This window comes from Phalacrocorax carbo, chromosome 5 (genome assembly GCF_963921805.1).
Source record: "Phalacrocorax carbo chromosome 5, bPhaCar2.1, whole genome shotgun sequence".
Lineage (NCBI taxonomy): Eukaryota > Metazoa > Chordata > Aves > Suliformes > Phalacrocoracidae > Phalacrocorax > Phalacrocorax carbo.
The window spans coordinates 60,494,379-60,515,725 of record NC_087517.1 but is presented as its reverse complement, the minus strand read 5'-3'; the positions used below and the strand labels follow the sequence as shown (position 1 = coordinate 60,515,725).

The 21,347-nt window shown below is 40.6% G+C and overlaps 2 protein-coding genes across 8 annotated transcripts in view; one reads left to right on the top strand and one right to left on the bottom strand.

Moving 5' to 3' along the window:
* USP47 (ubiquitin specific peptidase 47) overlaps positions 1 to 5,383 on the bottom strand; it is a 58,094-nt gene extending 52,711 nt beyond the window's left edge. The window contains exon 1 of one of the 4 annotated variants that reach the window (XM_064452724.1): positions 5,205 to 5,383. In XM_064452724.1, the coding sequence (XP_064308794.1) occupies positions 5,205 to 5,243 (39 nt within the window). In that variant the 5' untranslated portion in view covers positions 5,244 to 5,383. The remainder of the gene's footprint in view (positions 1 to 5,204) is intronic. The other 3 variants (XM_064452722.1, XM_064452723.1, XM_064452725.1) reach the window with 3 other exon arrangements.
* The window catches only part of GALNT18 (polypeptide N-acetylgalactosaminyltransferase 18), a 339,486-nt gene continuing 323,509 nt past the window's right edge, over positions 5,371 to 21,347 (top strand). Inside the window, exon 1 of one of the 4 annotated variants that reach the window (XM_064452730.1) lies at positions 5,371 to 5,534. In XM_064452730.1, the coding sequence (XP_064308800.1) occupies positions 5,416 to 5,534 (119 nt within the window). In that variant the 5' untranslated portion in view covers positions 5,371 to 5,415. The remainder of the gene's footprint in view (positions 5,535 to 21,347) is intronic. The other 3 variants (XM_064452727.1, XM_064452726.1, XM_064452728.1) reach the window with 3 other exon arrangements.

Sequence of the window (21,347 nt, the reverse complement as noted above, 5' to 3'; positions counted from 1 at the left end):
CAAAGTCAAGGTACTGGTCTATTTCAGTAAGTCTCTGCAGGGTTTAATCTTGTGTTAATATCAATACATTCTATCAGCAAAAGAAAATTGGATAATAATTATTTTAATCAGTATTTGTGTGGTAGGATGATTCATATTTTAAAACTATGATGCAAGGCCGCATTGGTCTAAATCCACAGGTGCTTAAGTTTTAAAAACAACAGAAAATAGAATTAGTGGATTTCACGTATTTAAAATGGCAACAAACAAAGCACTATAAACTTTATTATTGTACAGTGAAATGTACAGCTCAAGAAAGACAGTGGAAAATGTAAAATTGACAGATATTTAAAGTATTTCCTGCCTCCAGGTAACTACTTCACAGCTTAGGAAAAAGCTCATTACTAGTTTGAGACACTGTAGTGCTACAAGAAATTTTACGGATTATACTTACACTACTGTACTCATTTGATTTAGAAACTTTAATCACCAGTGACCCACAAAATACTAGAGAAAACTGCATTTCTTGTTTGTAGGGATGTTCAAAATGTATTACTGCAGAAAAAAAAAGTGATATGTTATTTAGTAGTCAGATTATTCTACTAAGTAAAAACTTTAGCTAGCATCATTTAAAGACTGAGGTTCCAGTACCAAGTACTACCAAAAAAATAGTTGGTACCTCTTAGGCAAAAACTTTTAATCAGATGACCTTGAGGTGCTATTAGATAATTATCCTGATCATCTTTCTTATACTCCAGATTAAATACCCAGGTGTATATAGGAAGGGGAACTAAACTGTGACTGAGAATCCCAGTGGCTGAAACAAGCCGGGAAACATATTGCATTCAACTCTTATGCCTTATTCTCCAAACTAAATTACTACCTGAATATTACTCAGAAAACATCTGTTCACAAGCAACAAATGACTTGGTGGCATTCTGTGAGGATTTTCTGTTTGCTTTCTAAATTTGATTTCCAGAATATCTGCTCTGTCAATAAAGTAGTCAGTTTCTCTATTTGTCACAATCATGCCCTTATGTTTTACAACAGGGCACGCAAGGAAAGCAGGAAAAACTGACCAGTTACACAAGCTGTAACCACTTGTAGAATGAATGAAAGAACAAGTATGTCATCAGCACTGAAGAGAACAGCATGTCTTTACTAAGGAGAATTGCAAAATATCTTAACCAGATTCCTGCTCTTCTAATGAAGAAGTTAGAGCAATACTCATCAAGAAATATTTTATTTGTTCAATGCAGAAGATTAAAATGGATTCATTAGCGTCGGGAAGAAAAGACTTGCATTGGTTAGCTGAGAGAGAACTCACACTGCCTTCTTGATTTAATGACAGCAAGTACAAAGCATATATATATTTTCACTCTGACAGGTGTACTTTGGGTAGTTCATGCTGGGACATGTTGAGAAAGTATCCGCACAGTAATTAATTAGTGGCACAGACACATCAAAAACCTCATAGCAGAACATACTTTTTATGTTCTGACCGATTCTTTGCAATATTCACTAATACACCTTGATTTTGAAGGAAAGCCTTAGTAAAGTTCCCTCACATTACCTGTAAACAAACACATGGATCTAACTTTCTCATCAACTGTGTTGATTAGAATATTTTATTGTTTTCTCTTTCAGGTAGGTTTGCCCAAAATAAGCCTCAGGACTACTTTTCCTTTCAGAAACACTGAAAGTTGTAGAAGTGTTTTCCCTTCTAACAGTACCACTTTCTTATTTCCATTATTATCTTATACTATTCACCCTCCCTCCCCAGGGTTACTGTTTTACTAGACTAATGGGGGAAAAATTGACACCTAATAACAAAGCAATTTTTAAAGAACATGCTTTACTGCCAGGCTGCAGCAATGTCCTGCATGTTACTCAATGCCTTCTGTTTTCTTGGATATAAAAGACGACAAAATTGAATGACTTACCTGTCAGATCAAGAGCTAAAATGACTTGAAAATTGGAAGGAAAAGGAACATGGACCAGCTCACACTGAACCCCAGATCTAGTGAACAGGGATTCTCATTGCCCCCACCATAAAGAATTATTGGTCACGAAATTACAGAAACAGTTGGGAAAGTGTTAGGGACACAAGAACAAATTTACTAAATGACTTTTTAACCTGGGCAAAGATCTTAATGTAAAGAAAAAATCCAAACATTGGGTTATTAGAAACTGCTTTAATACATCTGTTCCAAATTAAAAAGAACTTTATGCCAAAGTTATGAGCAAGAGAAAATAACAAGGCCCTGATTACCTATACTTTAGCGATGCAGCTGAACCTATGCAAAATCCAAAAGACGACTTTTCATAAGAGACTAATAAAAGATATTCTAAGTGCAGCATTGGAACTACTAGTATTTCGTATCCATGAAAACATGCTACTACTCTTTACAAAAGCTAATGAAAAAATCCATGCAATATACTTCAAAAACAGCAATCTGAGTTCCTGCTAGCATACAGATATACATACACATACAAACACAAACCGAATATTTAAAAACAACCTAATACCAGTCTTTCCATTCTCAAAACAGAGGCTGTTAATGTTATAGATACCTCCTACTACCGTATCTACCACGGCATCACATAAGCTTGTAGACAAGAACAAAAATCCTTTTCCCATCCACTCCTTTAGATGATTAGTCATTCTCCAGATAGGCCTAAAGCAAACAACATCACATTTCTTCTTGCTCTTTTATGCTGGAATGGAAAGGAAAAATATGGTTGTGTACTCATCTTTAGTGGACATTGGTTCACATGCCAGTTTAATGTTTGAAACAGCACAAGACAGTGAACTATACACATGATACCACTCAGCCCGTTGGGAAGGGACAAAACCACATAAACTGTAATCCTTTATCCACCCCTAAACAGCAGATCTGAAACTCCAAATGATCTGCTTTGCCTCCAGCTGCTGATAGTGGCATAATAGCAATATTCAGAAGGCTGTTGAGAACTCAGAAACCTGGAGAATTCTGTTTACCCATAACTCAGTGTTCTCCGCAATGAGACTGTTAATGAATCTCAGAAGGACTTCATGTGAATGCTGTAGCCTAAGATTTGTTAAACTTCCTATCACTGAAATAAAAATGAGGATATACTGAAAAACACTGGAAAAGCTGAAGATAAACTTCTACAAGACATATATAAAAAATATATATATACATATATAAAACCAGATGTGCTTAACACGAATAGTTAACCTGTTTTCCTCCTCAATTAGATTTTTTCTTATATTCTGTTCAGCTTTGTTTACTTACGAAATGCATGGAGCCACAATAAAGAACTTGAGAAAACTTGCTGAGAAAAAGCAACTTACACTAGGGTTATCACTGTGCAAAGGTTATAGATTTCACATTGTATGTTTAAGATATGCATATCTATAATAACATGTATTCATCTTCCTTTACCCATACTTCCCCTCCCTACAGATAAAAGTGCATTCAAAATCCTAGTCCAATGAGTCAGTTAAAAATACACGTTTGAATCATACATATATTCAGAATACGACTTTAAAGCCAACAGGGAGACTATTAATACATATAACTAAAGAAACAGACTTAGCTAGCTGCTTTTATTAATAACCTTGTCTGTTCCACGTAACTACAACTAATGCCATAAGGTTTCTCCTGCCAGGCTCCTTTATCTCTACATTTGTTTGTTTTTAAACTGAAATATTTCAGCATACTAGCTCCTTTCCTCTATCCCTGGTCTCATGTTTTTGGAGATTTTTTTTCAAGCAAATCTTTAAGCATACTACCTACTATACTCCATCCCTCATTTGATGTCTCTGGGGATTTCTCTTTCCTGTAAAAAGACGTATAGTCCTTTAAACCTTATGATTTTAAGAAAGCAAACGAGGTAAAGTCTACCTTCATCCTACATATATCTTGTACTTACCTGTACAATTGTATGCACAAATATTTGTTCCTAAAATTCAGTACTGGTATTTATTGCACAGTTCTGCTCAAGGATATCATATAAGGATCATCACCTCTTTTTGCTAAACTCTACAGAATTTAAATCCTTGCCTCACAAAGCTTCCTGTAAGAATGCACGATAGAACAGGTAGATGTAACAAACCACTGACATTTGACGAAAAACAAAAGGAAAGGTTTTTTTAGTAATTTATCAAAAGTAATTTATCAGAATACTAAAACTGTCAGAAAAGTTGGCTGAATATGTAGGTGTACCTGCTCACGAGGTGAAGTTTCTGCTAGTACTACCCTACGGGTAACTGTTTCCAACATTTCACACCATCGCTCAAAGGCTCCTTCCCCTGAACAGTATCGCTCTCACTTGACACGTGTCATTTGCCTATCGCTGCGGGACAGAGGCTTAGCCTTCCTCTTTCACGCAGGCTCTTATCTTTAGCCTACGGCCAAAACCAAGCCTTCTCCCTTCCTCCTGCAGCAGAGAGGAGACAAGGGGCCCACGATAAAGGAAACTCGATCCACTGCTGAGCCGGGGCGCGTTTTCTCCGGCACCCACGGCCGGCGCCGGCGCCGCCGCCGCCGTTCCCCGCAGCGCTCTGTCCCGGCGCCGGGGAGGCACGGAGCCGCCCCGAACACTCGGCAGCGGCCCGCCCCGGCTGCTGCTCCGCCGCCGGCCCCTCTCCCCCCAGCCGAGGACACCGCCGGGCACGCAGGCCTCGCCGCCGGGGCCTGCTCTCTCCTCTGCCCCCTCAGCTCGACGCCCTCACCCGGAGCCTCCGTTCCCCCGCTCCCAGCCCGGGGCCGGGACACCCTCCCGGAGGGCCCCAAACGAGACCTCCGACACGGCCCGCGGCCCAGCGCAGGCGCCGCTGGCGCGCCCGGCCCGGCCCCGCAGCCACGCAGGCCGGCCTCCCCACATGCCGCCACACGGACAGGTGCAACTCCCCGGCCGCGCCCGGGGCCTTGCGCAGCCCAGCCTCGGCCCCGGCGGCCGCCAACTCCTCCCCACAGCGGCCCACACGAAAGAGCCTCCCCTTCTCCCGCGCAGCACCATTAGCCCCCAGCCCGGCCCCATCACAAAGACGGGCCCGCCCGCCCGCCAGGCCTCGCACTGAGACAGCGAAGCTGAGCCAGGCCAGGCCTCCTCTGCTCCCCTCCTCGGCCGGCCCCAGCACCTCGGGCCTCCCGCACACCGCGGGGACCACCACCGCCCCCCGCCGTGGCGCCCGGCTCGCGGCTCCCCCACCCCAACCTCGCTTCACGCCGCCTCACCTCTTTGGGGACGAGCTGGTTCTCCTCGCTGGGCACCATGGCCGGTGGCGCGGCGCTGGGCCCGCAGCAGGCTAGACTGTGCTGGGCTGGGCTGAGCGGCGTCGTCGTCAGCAGCGGGAGGCGGAGGGACGCCAGCGGCTCATCCTTCTCCGCCGCCCCAGCCGGCCAGGGCCGTACCGCAGCCCCCGCCCACCCGCCAATCAGTGGGAAGATGGCCGCCGGCGCCGCTCTCGCGAGAGGGGCGGCCTGGCCCGGCCCTGCTGAGGCGCCGCCGACGTCCTCCCCCCTTTTCCGCGGCGGTGCCGCCGGTGCCGGGCTCACCCGGCTGAGGTGCGCGGGTGTGAGCTGAGTACAAGGAGCGGTGCGGGAAGCGCCGCGTATAACTCCCGCAGGCGGCCGGGTCCCGTCCCGTCCCCCTGCCTGCCGCCGCGCCCCGCTGCTGGCTGCCGCCCGCCTCGCGTTGCCCTGCTCCCGAGGGCAGCAGCGGGAAACGCCGTCCGCGAGGAGGCAGGGGCGGGCTGGGCGCGGGGGAGGCCCCGTCCGTGGCGGCGCGGGGGAGAGTAGAGAGCGATTAAAATTGAGTGGTCTTGGATAAGTGGGGAGGCAATGTGTCTAGGGACCATGGCCTGCGGGTGCGCAAGAGAGCTTCTGTGTGCCTCCCGCGGGCGTGGGGCCCTTCCCCGTCCCGGAGAGGTGGTGCGCCCCGCCGCCGGGCCTCTGTCCTGAGGCGGCGGGCGGCACGGCAGCCAGCTTCCCTCCCCCCGCGCCGCAGGGGTCTGCTGCCCTTCACAGGGCTTCGCTGCCTGCAGGGGCCCTCGCCAGAGCCGAGGGGCACGGGCTGTGGGCCGCGGTTGCGGTTTGGTTCATGGCTTTTCCCCCCTCACACCTGGGTGTAAGTTGGCGGTGTTTCGCAACGGGGTTAGGAGACGAGCAGAAGAGGTAGAGGAGTAAGTGTGGGCTGATGCGCTAACGCACAGGCACGCTTCTTGGTGCCCAGGAGTTGTTCTTTGGGTGCATAGTGTGAAGTTAAGCATGTGCTTGCTTCTCTGTAAATTTAGGGTTAATAGTGCGTTTTCAAATGAAATCCAAGATTATTTGTGTGGCATTGCTTAGTTGTTGACTTTTACCTGCAACGAGCAATGATATGTCTCTTCTTCACATCACCTAAGGCACACTCAAAGACAAATACTAATCACTAGAATGACTAAAATGGATATTAGAAAAAAAGTAATTACACATTAATGTTTACTTGACTGCAAAATAGTTTTTAAGTGAAAAGCATTGTACTTAGCTAATGAAGAATGGTATGTGGTATTTCTACATTTTTGTACAACTATTTTTCTCATTATTTTAGTGTCCTCTTGTGGAAAAATGCAGAACTGATATACTTTTGGGGTTTGCATCCAAGAAAATTTGTGTTTTGGGTAATTTTTGAAACTAGTTGTACTGAAGGTAATTGGAAACCTATTGTGAAGATTTAGTAAAATTAAATGACCTCCTCTGTCTTTTTATATTTAAAGTATGTAACTTTTTAGGTTCCTTTCTGTCACCCTGCTGTTGCAAAAGTGAGATAAGTAGCATGTTTTGGAGTCAGGATATGTTGTTAGTATTTGCATTAGTATACTATTTTAACACTTTTTAAAAGGGTTCAGAGTAGTCATTTCTGTGAATAACAACATCAGCTGTTTTATTTTCATTTTATAAGTGTGCTAGGGTAGGTACTAAATTGTTTGGGTTTTTTTTCCAGTTCTGCTCCTTGTACTAAGCACAGAAATCCCTCATTGAAGACTTACCCAAAGCAGTCCTTAAATGTATTTCTGACCTGTTTTTCTTTACATAATTTAATGAGATCAGGTTATTTGTATAGTAAAGGCCAGGAGGTTCTTTGAGACGGGGCTCTTGCCCTCTAGTATTAAAATGTGTTGCACCTGAAAGCTGCTCACCGTAAACATTAGAGCTCTATTATGATGAAATCAAGCATCCAGGCAGGAACCTGGGGGTCCCTTGCTTTTAATGGTAATTCATGTTAAGCACAGGGTTGTGTAGAGCTATCCCTCTACAATAGGGAAAAGTACATAGAATAGTTGGGGTTTTCTAATAGGTAAGACCATATGGAATTAATGAACTCATATCTTTTAGAAAAGAGTTTTTTTATTAGTGCTTAGCAGCTGTGTTGTTGATTAAACAGTTTGAGATTTAGTTGGGGTTTTTTTGAGGGGGACTTCTGTAAGCATTGCAGTGTGAGAAAAGGTATAATTTCAGAAGAAATGAAAAATGGTATCAGCATTTGTAGATATTTGAAGAAGCACAGCAGCCTGGTCACCTGTTGTGCAGTGGTGTCCAAAGATCCATGAGATTAGCGAGCAAGTATTTGAGCTGAAGAGCCAGAACAGAGACAAGCCTACTATAGAAGGCGATACAATCATCAAAGTACTGGCTGGGAGCCTCCAACAGTAAGTGACTGGCGGGTCGGGTGTTACATCCTCCCTGCCTTTTTGGGGGACACACACCCCCCAGAATCTCTGGAACTTGGGGGATTCTTCCTCTGTTTCATAACGAATCCAGAATTTGGGAACGAGCAGCTTTCAGAGGTGTTACTGTTGAAAGTTTTTTGACTTTCTAAAGCGTTATGTTCTTATGGGGTTTTTTTGCTGCCATTTGTGCTTAACAAGGGGCAAAGCTATGGAACTCAATGGCTTTAATTAAAATATTTTTTTTAATTGGATAAAGAGGTAGCTACCACAAATATGTGCCTGCTAGATAAGAGTTAGAAGTTTGTTTTTTAAAGAAATACTCTGTTAGATTGTCTTGTGAACCTTTAAAACTGTGCAAATATTTAGTGTAGCACATCTGTGTGAAAAATCTTTAATGGACTAGTACTGACTAGTTAATAAATAAATCTCTAGGAACTTCTGTAATTTGTGGACATTGCAGTATTTAATCTCTTTATGTGAGTCGTCTTAAAGAGGAATATTCAGAATTCAAGTTTCATGAAGGGAATCCTAGCCTCATGTAAAGACTGATTTAACATACCACAGGTTTAACTTGTTATTAGCATGAAGAAGAAAATTGGTGTCTCAGACTAAAAGCTATGCTGGATTTGCAGTTACAGGTAAATTTCTTAGGCTGTTGATTGTCAAACTATTGTTCAGAGATGCATGAATGAGGGTCACAAGTACTGAAGTGTGTCAGTTTTCAGTCGATGCTTGGCTAGTTTTAGTCCATACAATACTTATCACACTAATGTATGCATCGTATTAATGGAAATGTAGTTGTGCAACATCGGTACCCTAGAGTAAATAGCAGGCCTTCATTATAAGAGATGATGAACCTTCAAATTAGTGTGTGGGAATGGGATACCCCCCTCCATAGCCTGTTTACAGTTTGTGCTTTAATAATTTCTCCCTCTCTGTAAGAATTCACACACTCCTGTCCCAACACCCATATCCAAGATTTGATAAATAATGAAAAAAGCTTTGAAAACTAATTGGAGGGAGGGCTGCCATGTAGCTCTTTCACATGCACAGTTGTGTGCTAAGAACTCTAGGGGTGTAAAATCTAAGAAAACAGGTGTCAGAATACAAACTGATGCTGTCTCTCCCAAAGTAATACTATCCTACCCGTTTGAAATAGAAGGCCTGTGTAAAGAGGATTGTGTAGAATAGTACGATTGATTTGGGATGTCTTCTCTGAAATGCTTCAGTTTTCATTTTTCAATTAGGCTGTTGGTGGGAGATCCATTTCCTGTTTCAGAGGTTGGTCGTCTTATTTGTAGAGGCAGCACTGCAGTGCTTGTTTTCTTCTGTATTGTTCTGTTTAAAAAAAACAACAAAAAACAACAAAAACCCAAACCACAAAAAAACCCACCAAAATGAAACCTGAAAAAATCCTTCAAATGTGAGGTTTGCAACCCTTGGCAAGTTGCTAGTGGACATCAAAATGACATAACCATTCCATATTTGCCATCAGTAGAACTGTAGCCAATGCTGATGCAGTGTTCTTTTGGAGCTCTTCTGCCTTGTCAGCACTTTAAGGAAAACTGGCTGAGGGCCTCTCCCCTTTTCAATCTTTGGCAAGTCCCTGTGTACTGATAGAAGAAGAGATGTGTGAAAGTTCAGAATATCACAATCCAGCAGTTCATTATACTTCTGGTTACTTCGCTGTTTGAGCCTCAAGTAACTTTTCCAGAATTGCACAGGAAGTTTTGAAGCATTTTTCTGAAAGTCTGCAGCCTACAGACTGCACCGTCCAGTCCTTGCTATAACAAAAATAATAATTAAAAAATCAGTAAAATTTGCCCTTATGTGAATGAAGTGAAGGTAAGGTGAGGGGAGACCAAGTAAGAGTACAAGGTAAAGAAGGGACAGTTATAGAATTCTGCATCTTTACAGATGCTTTTTGCTAGATTTCCATGTCTTTCATCTTAGCTCCCTAAATATGAAGCAGGCCAATAAAAGGCTAAAGAGCAAATTAAGATCTTTAAAAGGGAACAATGGTTATTTTTAATTGTGCTGTAACTGTTGTTAGAAAGGAGCTATTATACTTTAGCATTTTGGACTGTTTCTTGAATGTGTTATGTGCTGGAATCAAAGTATTGAAGACAAGGAATCATTAAATTTTATGTATTTTTTTTCTTATCTGTATCTTAAAAAAAGATATCGTCTCCTCTATCTAAAGAAGTGTATGCAGAATTTTAGGAAATGAAAAAATCAGTTTCTCAGAGTTGAGAATGCTGTGGGAAATTAAGGATTTAAATGGGAGGTTTGTGATGGGAAAAGTATTCTTTCACTTTAGAAAGACTACTGTAGAAATAGTCTTGTAGGTCTAGTTGGTAGGTAAGCAGCCCTCTGAACTTAAACCTTACAAGATCAAGAAGAAAACCTCAGTTTTAAGTTCAGTGCTAAACATTGTGTTCTGATGTTCTTAAATAGTGTTTTCTGCTATAATCTTTATGAGCATGCAAGTGCTTTTCTGTCCTCTGACACCGCAGTTTATGCCAAGACCTTTTTAATGAGAACCGGTAGGGGATTATTTTAATTAATTATAAATCAGCAGCCACGATTCATTGGCATTTTTGTTAGAGTATCTTCTCTCTCTGGTTTAAAGAGTGACTGTTCAGATGTTAGCTGAAGAACTTAGTTTTCTTTTCCGTGATAGGATTTATCTTATGTATGAACTCCCAAATGGGTTTAAAGCTGAAATTACAGTTGTAAAGAGGAATAGAAATCCTGCAGAGAATTTTGCAGGACCATGGATTCCTTTATTAACACTGAATTCTTGTATCAGCTTGACTTAAGATTTTCAACACTGTGTACTAGCATTACTAGTCTAAACAAAACACAGTTCAGGGTGTTTGACCTCCTGATGCACTTGTCAAAACCTCCCTGGTGTCACTAGGAGTAAAACACATGCGCTAGCAGGCCAGCTTCCACTTTGTGCAGACAGTTTGGAAACAGATGTGGGCTGGTATCATAGAGTTTGTGAGATCCCAGCAAATTTCACATGGAGTTTGCTGGCTTAGGTTCATGGCCAGACTGTAACTCTTCTATCTACAATGTGTGCAGTAGCTTGGAAATCTGCTGTCTTTTTAAATGTGCAGACTAGTAGAGTGTACTGCATACATCCTTTCTGGAATATAAACTAGTATGTTATCTCACCCCCTCCTCAAGGCTGGGGGGTGGCGGGGGGAAGGCATCTCTATGTACAACAGCATAGCAAAGGCTTATGTGTGGGAAAGGAAGAAGAAAGGAGAGTTGCCTTGAATGCATACCATGATGGTAATGTCAGTCACCAAAGTGGTTCTGTTATTTCAGAGGTTCAAAAAAAGCTCACAGTGACATAGCCAGTATATTTAAAAACATTGAATTCACACTTAACACACATGAGGATTGCTCTTGGAGAGTCGCTGTCTCACAGTGTCAAGGCAGCACTAAATAAGACTGTATAATGTGCAAAAGTAACAGTAGCTTAGCTTCACGCGGGGCTGCTCTCAGTATGGACACCCAAAGTATTTATAGTTACCCTTGGGTCCAGTGGACGTAAACAGTTCAGGTTTGCATTAGGGGTTCCCACTGACCCTTCAGATTAAATCTGGTGATGTTTAATATTATGAGCAAGTGCTAATTATATTGCGTACAGCTCTTTGGGCAAGCAGGAAGTGGTTTTTCCATCCTCAGCATGCCCTAGCACATAGACAACATTCCTTCATCCCAGATTGAAGATCCTAGGTCACCTTCCCCTAGATGAAACATGTTTTCTTCACGTTTTCCTTGTAAGGTGTCATGATTATCAGTGTAAAGCGGCAGTTTGCGGCTCCCTGGTCCTCACCCCATCCCCTCGCAGAGGGGAGGAAAGGAAGTGCAGCACTTTGCGTCTCTTGAATGTGCTGTCTCATGGCTTTGAGTGCAAGGGCAGTACCTGCAGCAGGGTCTGTGTCCTGGGCTGCCTTGTGGTGTGGTCTGCCTTTGACCTTTCTGCACTGCCCAGGAGTAGAGACCTACCAGCCTTCTCTACTGGGGCAGTGGCGGAAAGCAGGAGGGGGCTGTCACCTCTCTTCCCATCTCTCCATGATGCTGCTTACTGACAGTGCTTGACACCACTCTTTCTACTTTGATCTGTGCCCTCATGAATAATTTTCTTCCACTGGCGATGGGAGGAACTTTGTATTTTGAGGAGTATTGGGGTGGGCTGGGTTATTTTACAACTGTTCTAGGATCGCTAGGGGGAGGGGAGTTGCCCTTCATCTATGGTCATTCCTTGTGCTGGTGCTCCCTCCTGTCCATCACAGGAGAGCCATGTGTCTGCAGCCCTGGGGCTTCCTGCGTGTGCACTCTGCATAGCAAACATTGTGTCCCCACAACGGTAGGGGTTCAGAGCGTCCTGCAGTGAGGCATCTCTAAAGTAGCCTTTAGGTAGTATGTGCATAGCTGTTGGGAGTCTTGGTCTAAAACCTGCTGCTGTTTCTGTGGTTCTCCAAGCTCAACCTTGTCCTTGTTTTGCAATAGGCTGTCCCCTGAACATCTGCAGCTTTCTTGGGCTTTAAAGGCTAGTCTACTGTGGTGGTTGCTAAGCTCTTTCTTGCATGAATTAATGTAGCTTTACCTTTGGCAGCAGCAAGGGGAGCTGCCAGAGGTCTTACATAGCATTTAAAATGTCAGCTGCCAGTCTAGAGCAGCTGCCAGCACTGGAGCTCTGGCAGGGGGAATGCTGTCACAGGGCAAATGCAGGAAATGTCAGTGTGGACACAGCGTGAGTCAGGCTGGGTAGGGACTTGTGTACAGAGTATCCTGACGTTGGTAGATGCCCTTTGAAATCTCCCAGCAAGTTGTCTCCTGTGTTGCTTGGGTTATATATAAGGAAATGCTACTGGCTCTTTACTGCTGTGTTTTTATTTAGACCCATACTGTCAGAGTGGGGGGTCTACACTGATAAAGTAATTCTTTGAAACTGGTAGTATCTCTTCTGGGTGAAAGATTAAGGCAACGCGCTATCTAGTGAGAGTCTTAAGAAAGGATGTAGTTTCTAAAAGCAATCTCATTTTGTTCATTTGTTCATGTATGGCAATTTTAATGTTTTTTAAATTCACTTTTGCTTTTAAATATTTGGAATACATCTGTCGGTTGGACTGAATTAACATGGGACAAATAATAAAAACATTTGTAACTACTGTCCTTGTTTGTCATCATTGCCTTAGTGAGAGTATGCCTCTGGAGAGCAGGTGTATTTTGGTAGAAGGCTTGGCTGCAGAACTTTGAAATGTGTGCACATTTATGCTAATTTGACTCTTCTGTTTGCTGTAGTGTGGGAAGTAAATTTCTTTTCATACTGTTACTTCTTTGCAATGAGTTGTCCCAGCTGGTATAAGTCAGATGCATACCCATTTGTCTATCACCTGTGATTTAAACTAGGCTTGTTAATTGGGCCTGTTAGATGTAAGCATGTCTAGCAGAGATGACCAGAGAGGGAGACAAGTTACAGATCATTCGGAGTGGATCCAGATCCATTCATGAGACTTAGCTCTTCAGCAGAGGGTTCTTTATACAGCGACGTTAAAGGAAGAGGGCTTATTGGGGTTTTGTGTTTGGCTGGATAGTAATGTAGGGTGCATTCATGGAATGCAGGGGTGCATGAATTAGAAGGGTCTCAATGCCAGGCTCATAGATATAATAATAGGCTGGGTACTGTAGTATTTACCACAGTGTTTCACACATGGAATTATTCTATGACCCTCTTTGCCCAGGAAATGTGTGCCTTTCATGCCCTTTGTCATTGCATATATGCTCTTTTTATGTTCCTTATGGTAAGAAAAGGTTATGTTAAGCAACCCAAACTAATTTTAAATACTAACAGGGATCTAGAACTGTGCTTTTGGTACCACCAGTAATAAAAATACTTACTGGAAACCACATTCCAGACTTGCTGATGGGAATGCTGTTTACCAGGATAAGAGCGAGCCAAAAGCATCCATGAACTTTCTGATGTTGTAGGTTTACTTCTATGTACAGGAAAATGTGCATATAAAATTAAGCCCCCATCCTTTTCTGCATTGAAGATCTGGGTTGTTCTGCAGACTCTTTTTTTTTAAAAAAAATCTAGGAGGGTTTCTGAAAGGGGGAAAGTTTAAGCCTCAGGTCATTAGAGGGTTACCAACAAAACAGCCCGAGAAATTATAAACAAAGATTAAGTCAGTCATATTTGTCTTTTTGATTTTTTTTGTCTGTTCTCACCACTGAATTCTATGAAAAATGAAAGCCTGACTAAACATACTTACCTAACTGCAAGATTTGTGCTCATACGCTGACCATCCTTCAGTCTGGTCTTCCCTATTTTACTGCTACTCCTTCAACCTCTTCCTGTTCTTGCTGGTCCCAGATTTTCTCAAAGACAGGCTGAAGCTATAGTAGCCTTTTGTTAACCTGCTCTTTGTATTTTCGTGTTATTTATTTTCATGTCTTTGAATTTATTCAGGATTGCGCTAATGTAGTATACATGTTTCAGGCACAAAGAGGTTAATGAAGCTTTAACTACCTCATAAAAACATTCATGTTCTTGGCAGCCTTGGTATGGTAGTTACTGCTTGCAGTCACATACAAGGACTATTATCCTTTCTGATTGACACATAAATGAGATTTAACAGAATCTTTAAGGTCCTTTTGTATGTTCCTTGGCAGTAATAGCAATTTTATAGCGCTTCTTTTGAAAATTGAAAGGGCAGCTTCTAGTAAACAGTTAATCAAACCAAGAATTCCTATGTTAAAATGAATAATGTTCCGGAAAAGGTGTTTTGAAGGTGGTTTTGTCATTTAATTTTTAGAAATGAGAAATTCATTACATAAGAAAAAATTCTCAAACCCTTACTGTGCTAGTTGGATTCTGGTTCTTTGGCTGCTTAAACCGTGGCTTTACATTAGGATGATGTAACTAGCTAAATTTTGTTTGTTTGAGGAAGGGGGAAAAGTGAAAGCAGTAAGAATTAAAGTGGATAGGCTATCTTTTTTAATCTCCAATAGAAGTGAATATTTTGGGAAATTTCAGAGTAATTACTAGTCACTCTTGCTGCACTGGCCATTTCAAATCCATCATGTGACTGAGAATAATGCCACTCAATGCACTTGGATTGCTTCATGACTCTTTTCTAGGCGATGTTATGTTGTAAAACAGTTAGGTAAGATGTTTCAACCACAGAGTTAGTTTGGTACTCTAATATGCAGTATGAAGAAGTCTTGGTAAAACTGTAATACCTATGGCACATTCACAGGCAGAACTAAAGAGTTAGATACAAAGTAAACTGTTTCTTATGCAGTACTCGCTTTATCTGTGTAAAGTCCTGAGATGTGAGAAGTCTGACTTTTTTGAATACATGGTTATGTTTTTTGGTCATGGTGTTCCCATGGCTACTTGCTTGTGTACATTTCAGGAGTCTGTAACTGTTATTTTAAATACATGGGATGTTTAATGTATCTGAGTGCTGCTGCAGCCTTAAATCTTGGAAATAGCTGAGATTTATGATTTTGAACTATCCACTTATATTTCATTATCTATTTTGCATTTTCTTACATTTTTAAGGGGGGAGTGCTTTTACTTATTATGTGCTACTTTTTATTAACATTACCTAGTACCTAGCAAACATGTTTTGTCATAACTGAAATATCTAAACTTAGAGATTTGTATCAAGTATGCCAATCCTGAGATAATCAGAGTATGGTTGAGTGCTGCTATTTTTAACAGAGGAGGAAATCTTTGGTTTTTAAAGCTGAGGGTAATTCGGGCTATCTTTTTTTTACTGTAAACTAGATGTATCTGTACATTAAAAGAACCTAGATGTTAGAATCCCGTTGTGAAATGTTAACTGCAGCAGGTCTTTTTGTTTCTTTGAATTTATAACATGTCTTAATCTCATTTATAAAAACTAAACAATTTAAGATTTTCCTGAGAGTACAATTAGACCTTCCTCTCTCACTATCCTAAGAGCCTCTATGTGAGTAGATTAACATCTCTGTGGGTATGCAGAGAGACTGTTTTAACATCATATTAACAGTGTTTCCTTGTGCTTAGTGACTATTAGATTATCAGAAAGCATGTGAAAAGAATATGGAAATTTCAGGTATGGGAACAGCATAACATAGCTGCGTGTGAACATCAGACTTTACCGTGCATGATGTAATAAATGGCACTTAAAATTCTGCAAGTTACTGTATATACTGGGTTTTTTTCACATTAATTTCAAGACTTTTCTCTTTTCCTAAGCTCTCTGTTAAACCCAAAAGAAGGAGCTAAACTTGCTTATTTTATGTGAATTTGAAGCTTAGCTTGATGATGGAGAATCCTCAAAAAAAGGACATGGCAAAATGAAAGGCAAGTCAAAAAAGTTTGAGAAAGAATGGGAAGCAAAGGGAGAAGAAAAGAAAACTAAATCTAATCTCTGTAAAATAAAACGAGAACCTGGATGCAGGGGTAGCTGTGACACTGATCATAAAAGGAATAAATGTCTTTAAGAGAACGAGCATGATACAGTCCAGCTGCTTGCTTTGTTTGTTTCTGTATCCAAACATCCAAAGAGATTCTGGGAAGAACCAAAACACTTCTCCATGGGCCTTTATAGGAAAGAAGGCAAAAGCAATAAAGCTACTTCCTGGTACTGCCATAAATGGTGATAATTAAGAAAGCTTTTGATAAGAAAATCTATATTATAAAAATGCTAAAACATTAATATTAAGTGAAGCAAACCCATCTCTGCCTGCTTTCTTTATCACAACAGTCATCTTTTGCTGAGAAAACTGAACCTAACATACTGAATCACAGAGGTGGCTCTAGGTGTAGACCGGAGGTCTGTGACTCTGCTGTGAGCAGTTTTGGTGGTGGAATCAGAGGTTTGAGAAGAACAGGAAATTGCATAACGATGTCTCTGTTGGTTGATTTTTAGTAGCCAATGCCACTGGAATAAAGAGCTGTATGGAAAGTATAGTGTCTCTTTTGTCATCTAGTCTAGCAGCACTGGAGATGAAAACTTAAAGCTCAGGCCTTGAATTCAGTGAAGGAAGCCTAAGGGATAAGGGAGCTTGTCATATGACTTAGAAAACTGAAGCAATATGCAGTAGTTTTGATCATAGACAAGAGCTTTTTAAATCCAGAAGTTGTTTCTGCCAGTATCACTCTAAACAAAACTTTAACAGATAAACGTAGAAGATTAAACCCTTGCCCCACCCCACCTCCCACCTCTCTTCCCCTATGCTGTAGAGGTGTTTTTACAGTTTTCAGGGGTCCTTGGTCAGAGAAACCTGTGATGAAGACAGTCAAGTTTCTAACTGCAGTATGGCATTAAGATGGGGAAGAGAAATTCCTCAGCAAGAAGAGGGTGCAGTGCAGACAGAGACCTTTCTCAGTTCTCCAGCCTTAGCCACCTCTTTATTAAGCAGGGAACGATCTGCAGACTGACTGAAACCTCAGTTTGCCCTGCAGGATTAGAACAAGTGATGTTAACACAGGACAACTTTGCTCATTAGAAGCTACTGGTGATGGTTTCACATTTATTCTAAGCATATGTAAACATTTGGATCCACTAAACATCCTCCTGGAGGTGTAGTGTTTTCACAGGAAAGGGAAAATCGTGATTTCACCAAGTCACAGATATTTAATGAGGTAAACTATGTTCAGATACTGCTTAATTAATCTTCTTTCTTTACAGTGAAAGGTGATTCAGATGCTGAGTTTTCTAGAACACCATGCATGAATCCAGTGCCAGAAAGCAGGGGGGGAAAATCCCCGCCAGGAATTTAATAAGACTAAAACATCCTTGTTGTTCCACTGCTGAGCAAACTAAAAGGAATGTATTTACATGGATTCACTGGAGGTTGTTAAGGCTGACTTATTATTTCAGTATAGTAGAATGTGGTGAGCGGGTTGGAAAGAAATATGCTCTTATATTGAAATTATTACACCTCTAGCAGAGATAAAAAAATTGCCTGGTTTACCTTACTGAGGTCTGTGTTCTCCCCAAGCCTTCTGCACGATAATGTCCAGAGACCTCTGCGCTCCATTCTACGTCATCAGTTGGTAAAGATGTGTTACAGGAATATATATTTTCATAATTTCTGATATGGGAATAGTTTAATTAGGTTCTAAGTTGAATAACTGAAGTTTAGTGACCATGTTTCAATGTTAACATTAAGTTCTGTAATGGGAAAGAAAGGTCAACTAAATAGGGAGGTATTTTGTCAACACTATAGAAAAACCTTTATGCTGTTCTATGATACTGTAGGAGTTGTCCTTGCCACCATGTCATGCATGCACCCTGGGTATCTTAAGTCATAGACTAACTTACTGTAGTTATATTTAGATCCCTTTTTTCTTTTCTTTTTTTTTTTTTTTGTTATTTTCAAGGAACTCCTAGAAAGTCTGTGTTTCTGTGTGGTTAGTAGTGTTTTGACTTTGTTTTTGGAGAGCAAAATAAGAGGCAGAAAGCTGAACTGAATGAAACTTTTTTGGATTTAGGTCTAGCAAATTTAAAGGTGTTTAAAGTATGAGAAAGAAATGCAGTATGTTCTTGCTATTTAAAAAAAAATTAATACTAGTCCAAAAATAACAAGGTATTATGAAAGCATTTTATTTGTCTTGTTAATCTTTTATTTTTGTGGCAAATTAGTTTCTTTTTCATTAGAAGAATTCATACTAGCTTTTTATTTAAAGATTGCAGCTATTTAAATAAAGGTCTTATTTACTGCTACTTGTATATTTTCTACAGAGCTTATATTCATTTGAAATTCAGGATTTCATTTATATGCAGGAAGCACATTCCTTCTCCATCTAGCAATCTGTACCACCCATACATTTTTTTTTTTAATCTTCAGATATAACCTTCTTAAATACTTAAGGCATAGCTCCAACAGAACAGTGGTAAGCTGCTCTTCTGTTAACTTTGTACTGTCTCTTTTCTAGGTCTCAGTGAAATACTCACAGTGCTTTCCTTTTCATAGTTTGAAGATCTCATTATTCAGATAAGGCACTCGTGTTTTCTAGCCTGACTTACTACTGGTTTTGAAAGTGCAAATAAATATTCAAGAAGGGATAAGGTATTAAATGCACTTTTCCAATTCGTAAAATACAGTAACTTCAGATTCCTGTTTACATACATCTGTCAGATTCAATGTTGCTGATGAAAGGGAAGTTATCTGCATTCTCAGATGTTAAGTATAGATGGGAAGGCAACAGAGGGATCCAGGAGAAGGAGCTATTGGGGAGTAAGTACAGTTCCATAGCTCTGGTTTAGTGATCTCAGTCAGGCTTTGTGTGCCTATTCCGTTTGTAGTATTGAGGCAAGTAACCTGTTCCCTAGGCTATTGCTGATTTGTGTGCAATGTTTGTATGTAGAAGGAATATGGAATACCTGGGATACCATAGTCACTATGGCCAAAATACAACCTTCTGTAACAGTCTCTTATTACAAATTTTCTCCAGGAAGCTACATCTGTCTGTAAACTAGATCTCCAGTAAACTGTCTGAACAGATACATGATAAGCCTTTTGTTATTTGAAGTGGAGTAGGAGTAACTGAACTAGCAAGGCCATACTGAAAAGGGTTATCCTTCATGGACAACTGTGGAAGTGAGACTGTTTAAAAAGTTGAGCAAAACCAGATTTGGTTAAATACTGATGACAGCAGCATTCCTAATTAAACAGGTAAGGTGAAGATAACATGCAGGGAATAGAGAAGGCAAGAGAATATATTTTTCAGTTTAGGAAGGTTATTATCAAAGTGCAGAAAAGGTGATGGCATTCTTACGTTTCTACACTTCTACTCGCTTCCACAGTGCCAACTTACTTACTTGCTTTTGGTAGAGTAGAGGTAGTATTTTACTTAGCAACATTTTCAGAGTAGAAATTCTTCCTTTGTTCAGTTAGCACTTAACATACTGGAATTTGGATGTTTAGATATTCCTGTAATAAGTTTAATAACTTTAAGAAATTATTCCTGTAATAGTTTTTATAAGTAGTCATTAAGCTATTCCTCAAAAGCTTGGTGATCCAACCTTAGGGAAAGGACTGCTTATTTATCCCTTTTTTTTTTTAAGAGAGACTTTGCAATTAATTTGGTAGCGCTTTGAAGTGAACAATCAGAACAAGATCTCAGTTAAAAGCATTGGACCATCCAGAAGGTCTCTTCAACATGAAATCACTTATGTGTTATCGCCTTATTCTGGTGGGACTGAACCAGACAGAGGGACTGAGCAAGAGTATTGTAAAGACAGTTTCTTTGACCGTCTCTGCCTATGCTCCAATTTCTAAAATATGCAGGATGCACATACATTTGAGTTCAGAGCAAGAATGTGCTTTTGGAGTAAGTGTCCTAATTATTACTATTTACCGTTTGGTTCACTTCATGGAACAGTCTCTTCAAATGCATGTAGTCTGCAGATGTGAAGTCCTGAGCACCACTGCTTTGTTCTGCAGACCTTCTGTTGGATGGGTTGCGCTATCTGCAGGCTCCCTACTATTAGAGAGAAGTTCTGCAAGTGATATCCTACGCTTCCCAAAATTCAAAGTAATATGGGTTTCCTGTTGCCTTTGCTTCTATGATAAGGCCTTTCAACAGTTTTTGGCTCTTCTGTGATTATTTCGCTGTGTTCACTCAAAATATTTACTTGCTGTTCAGAAATATTTACTGCAGCTCGGAATGGTAACCAAAGAAGAAATAAATACAAAGAAAGTGGTTCAATATGCAGTACAAGCCTGAAGTATGAAGAATAGTTCAGATGAAGGTCATTTGTTCTAGGAATCAATGTTGTTGAGCTACCTAGTGGTCAAAAATATAAATTGGCTTTTGTTTTCTTAACTTTTCTCTGTACTTTCTTTTCTTTGATGTATGTTGCTTTTCTTAAATCTCATTTTGGGCAAATAATGTTGTTTTTAGCACTTAAATTTGTTGTGTGTAGCATTAACAGTTGTAGACATGCTCAAGGGATCTGTAAGAAAAGATCTCTGTAAAAACCTCAGTTTAGGTAAGCAGTCATTGATGTTCGCAATACACTAAACTCTACCTGTGAGGTGAAATATTTAGTATTTTTACTTAATTCTTTGAGGGAGGACCAACTATACCCTGAATAGATCAGAATCCTTAGGTTTTTATTCAGGAAATAATTTCTTTTCAGAAACTTCTATGGAGATTCTTCTTAGAATTCGGCATTCCTTACCATACTCTTATAAATGGCTAAAAATAGTTTCAACATGCACAATACATCAGATAACAGATGGGTGGAAAATTTGTACTATAATATTTGTAAAATCCAGTCTATAAATCTGTTGGAATAAGATGCGTTGTGTTTAGTCATGGTTTTGCATGAGCAAAGAGCTATATCTTAAATTATACAGATATTGTAAATTGTTGTTACGTTACTGAAAAAAGCTTAGAAACATTAGCATAGAAAATCTGAATATTTATGAGGGGTTCAGACTGTTGATAGTTGCTGCTCACTGCAGGTATGTTGGATATTTGGCTGAACTCAGCCTGTAAATGCTTTTGTAGATCCCCCAACAAACATACAGCCATAACTGACACCCCTTCAAAAGATAAAAGAAAAAAAAAAGGCTTTGAAGAACAAAATAATAGAAGTTTGTAACACTGGAAGTAGGTTAGTCTTTTCAGCCCTTT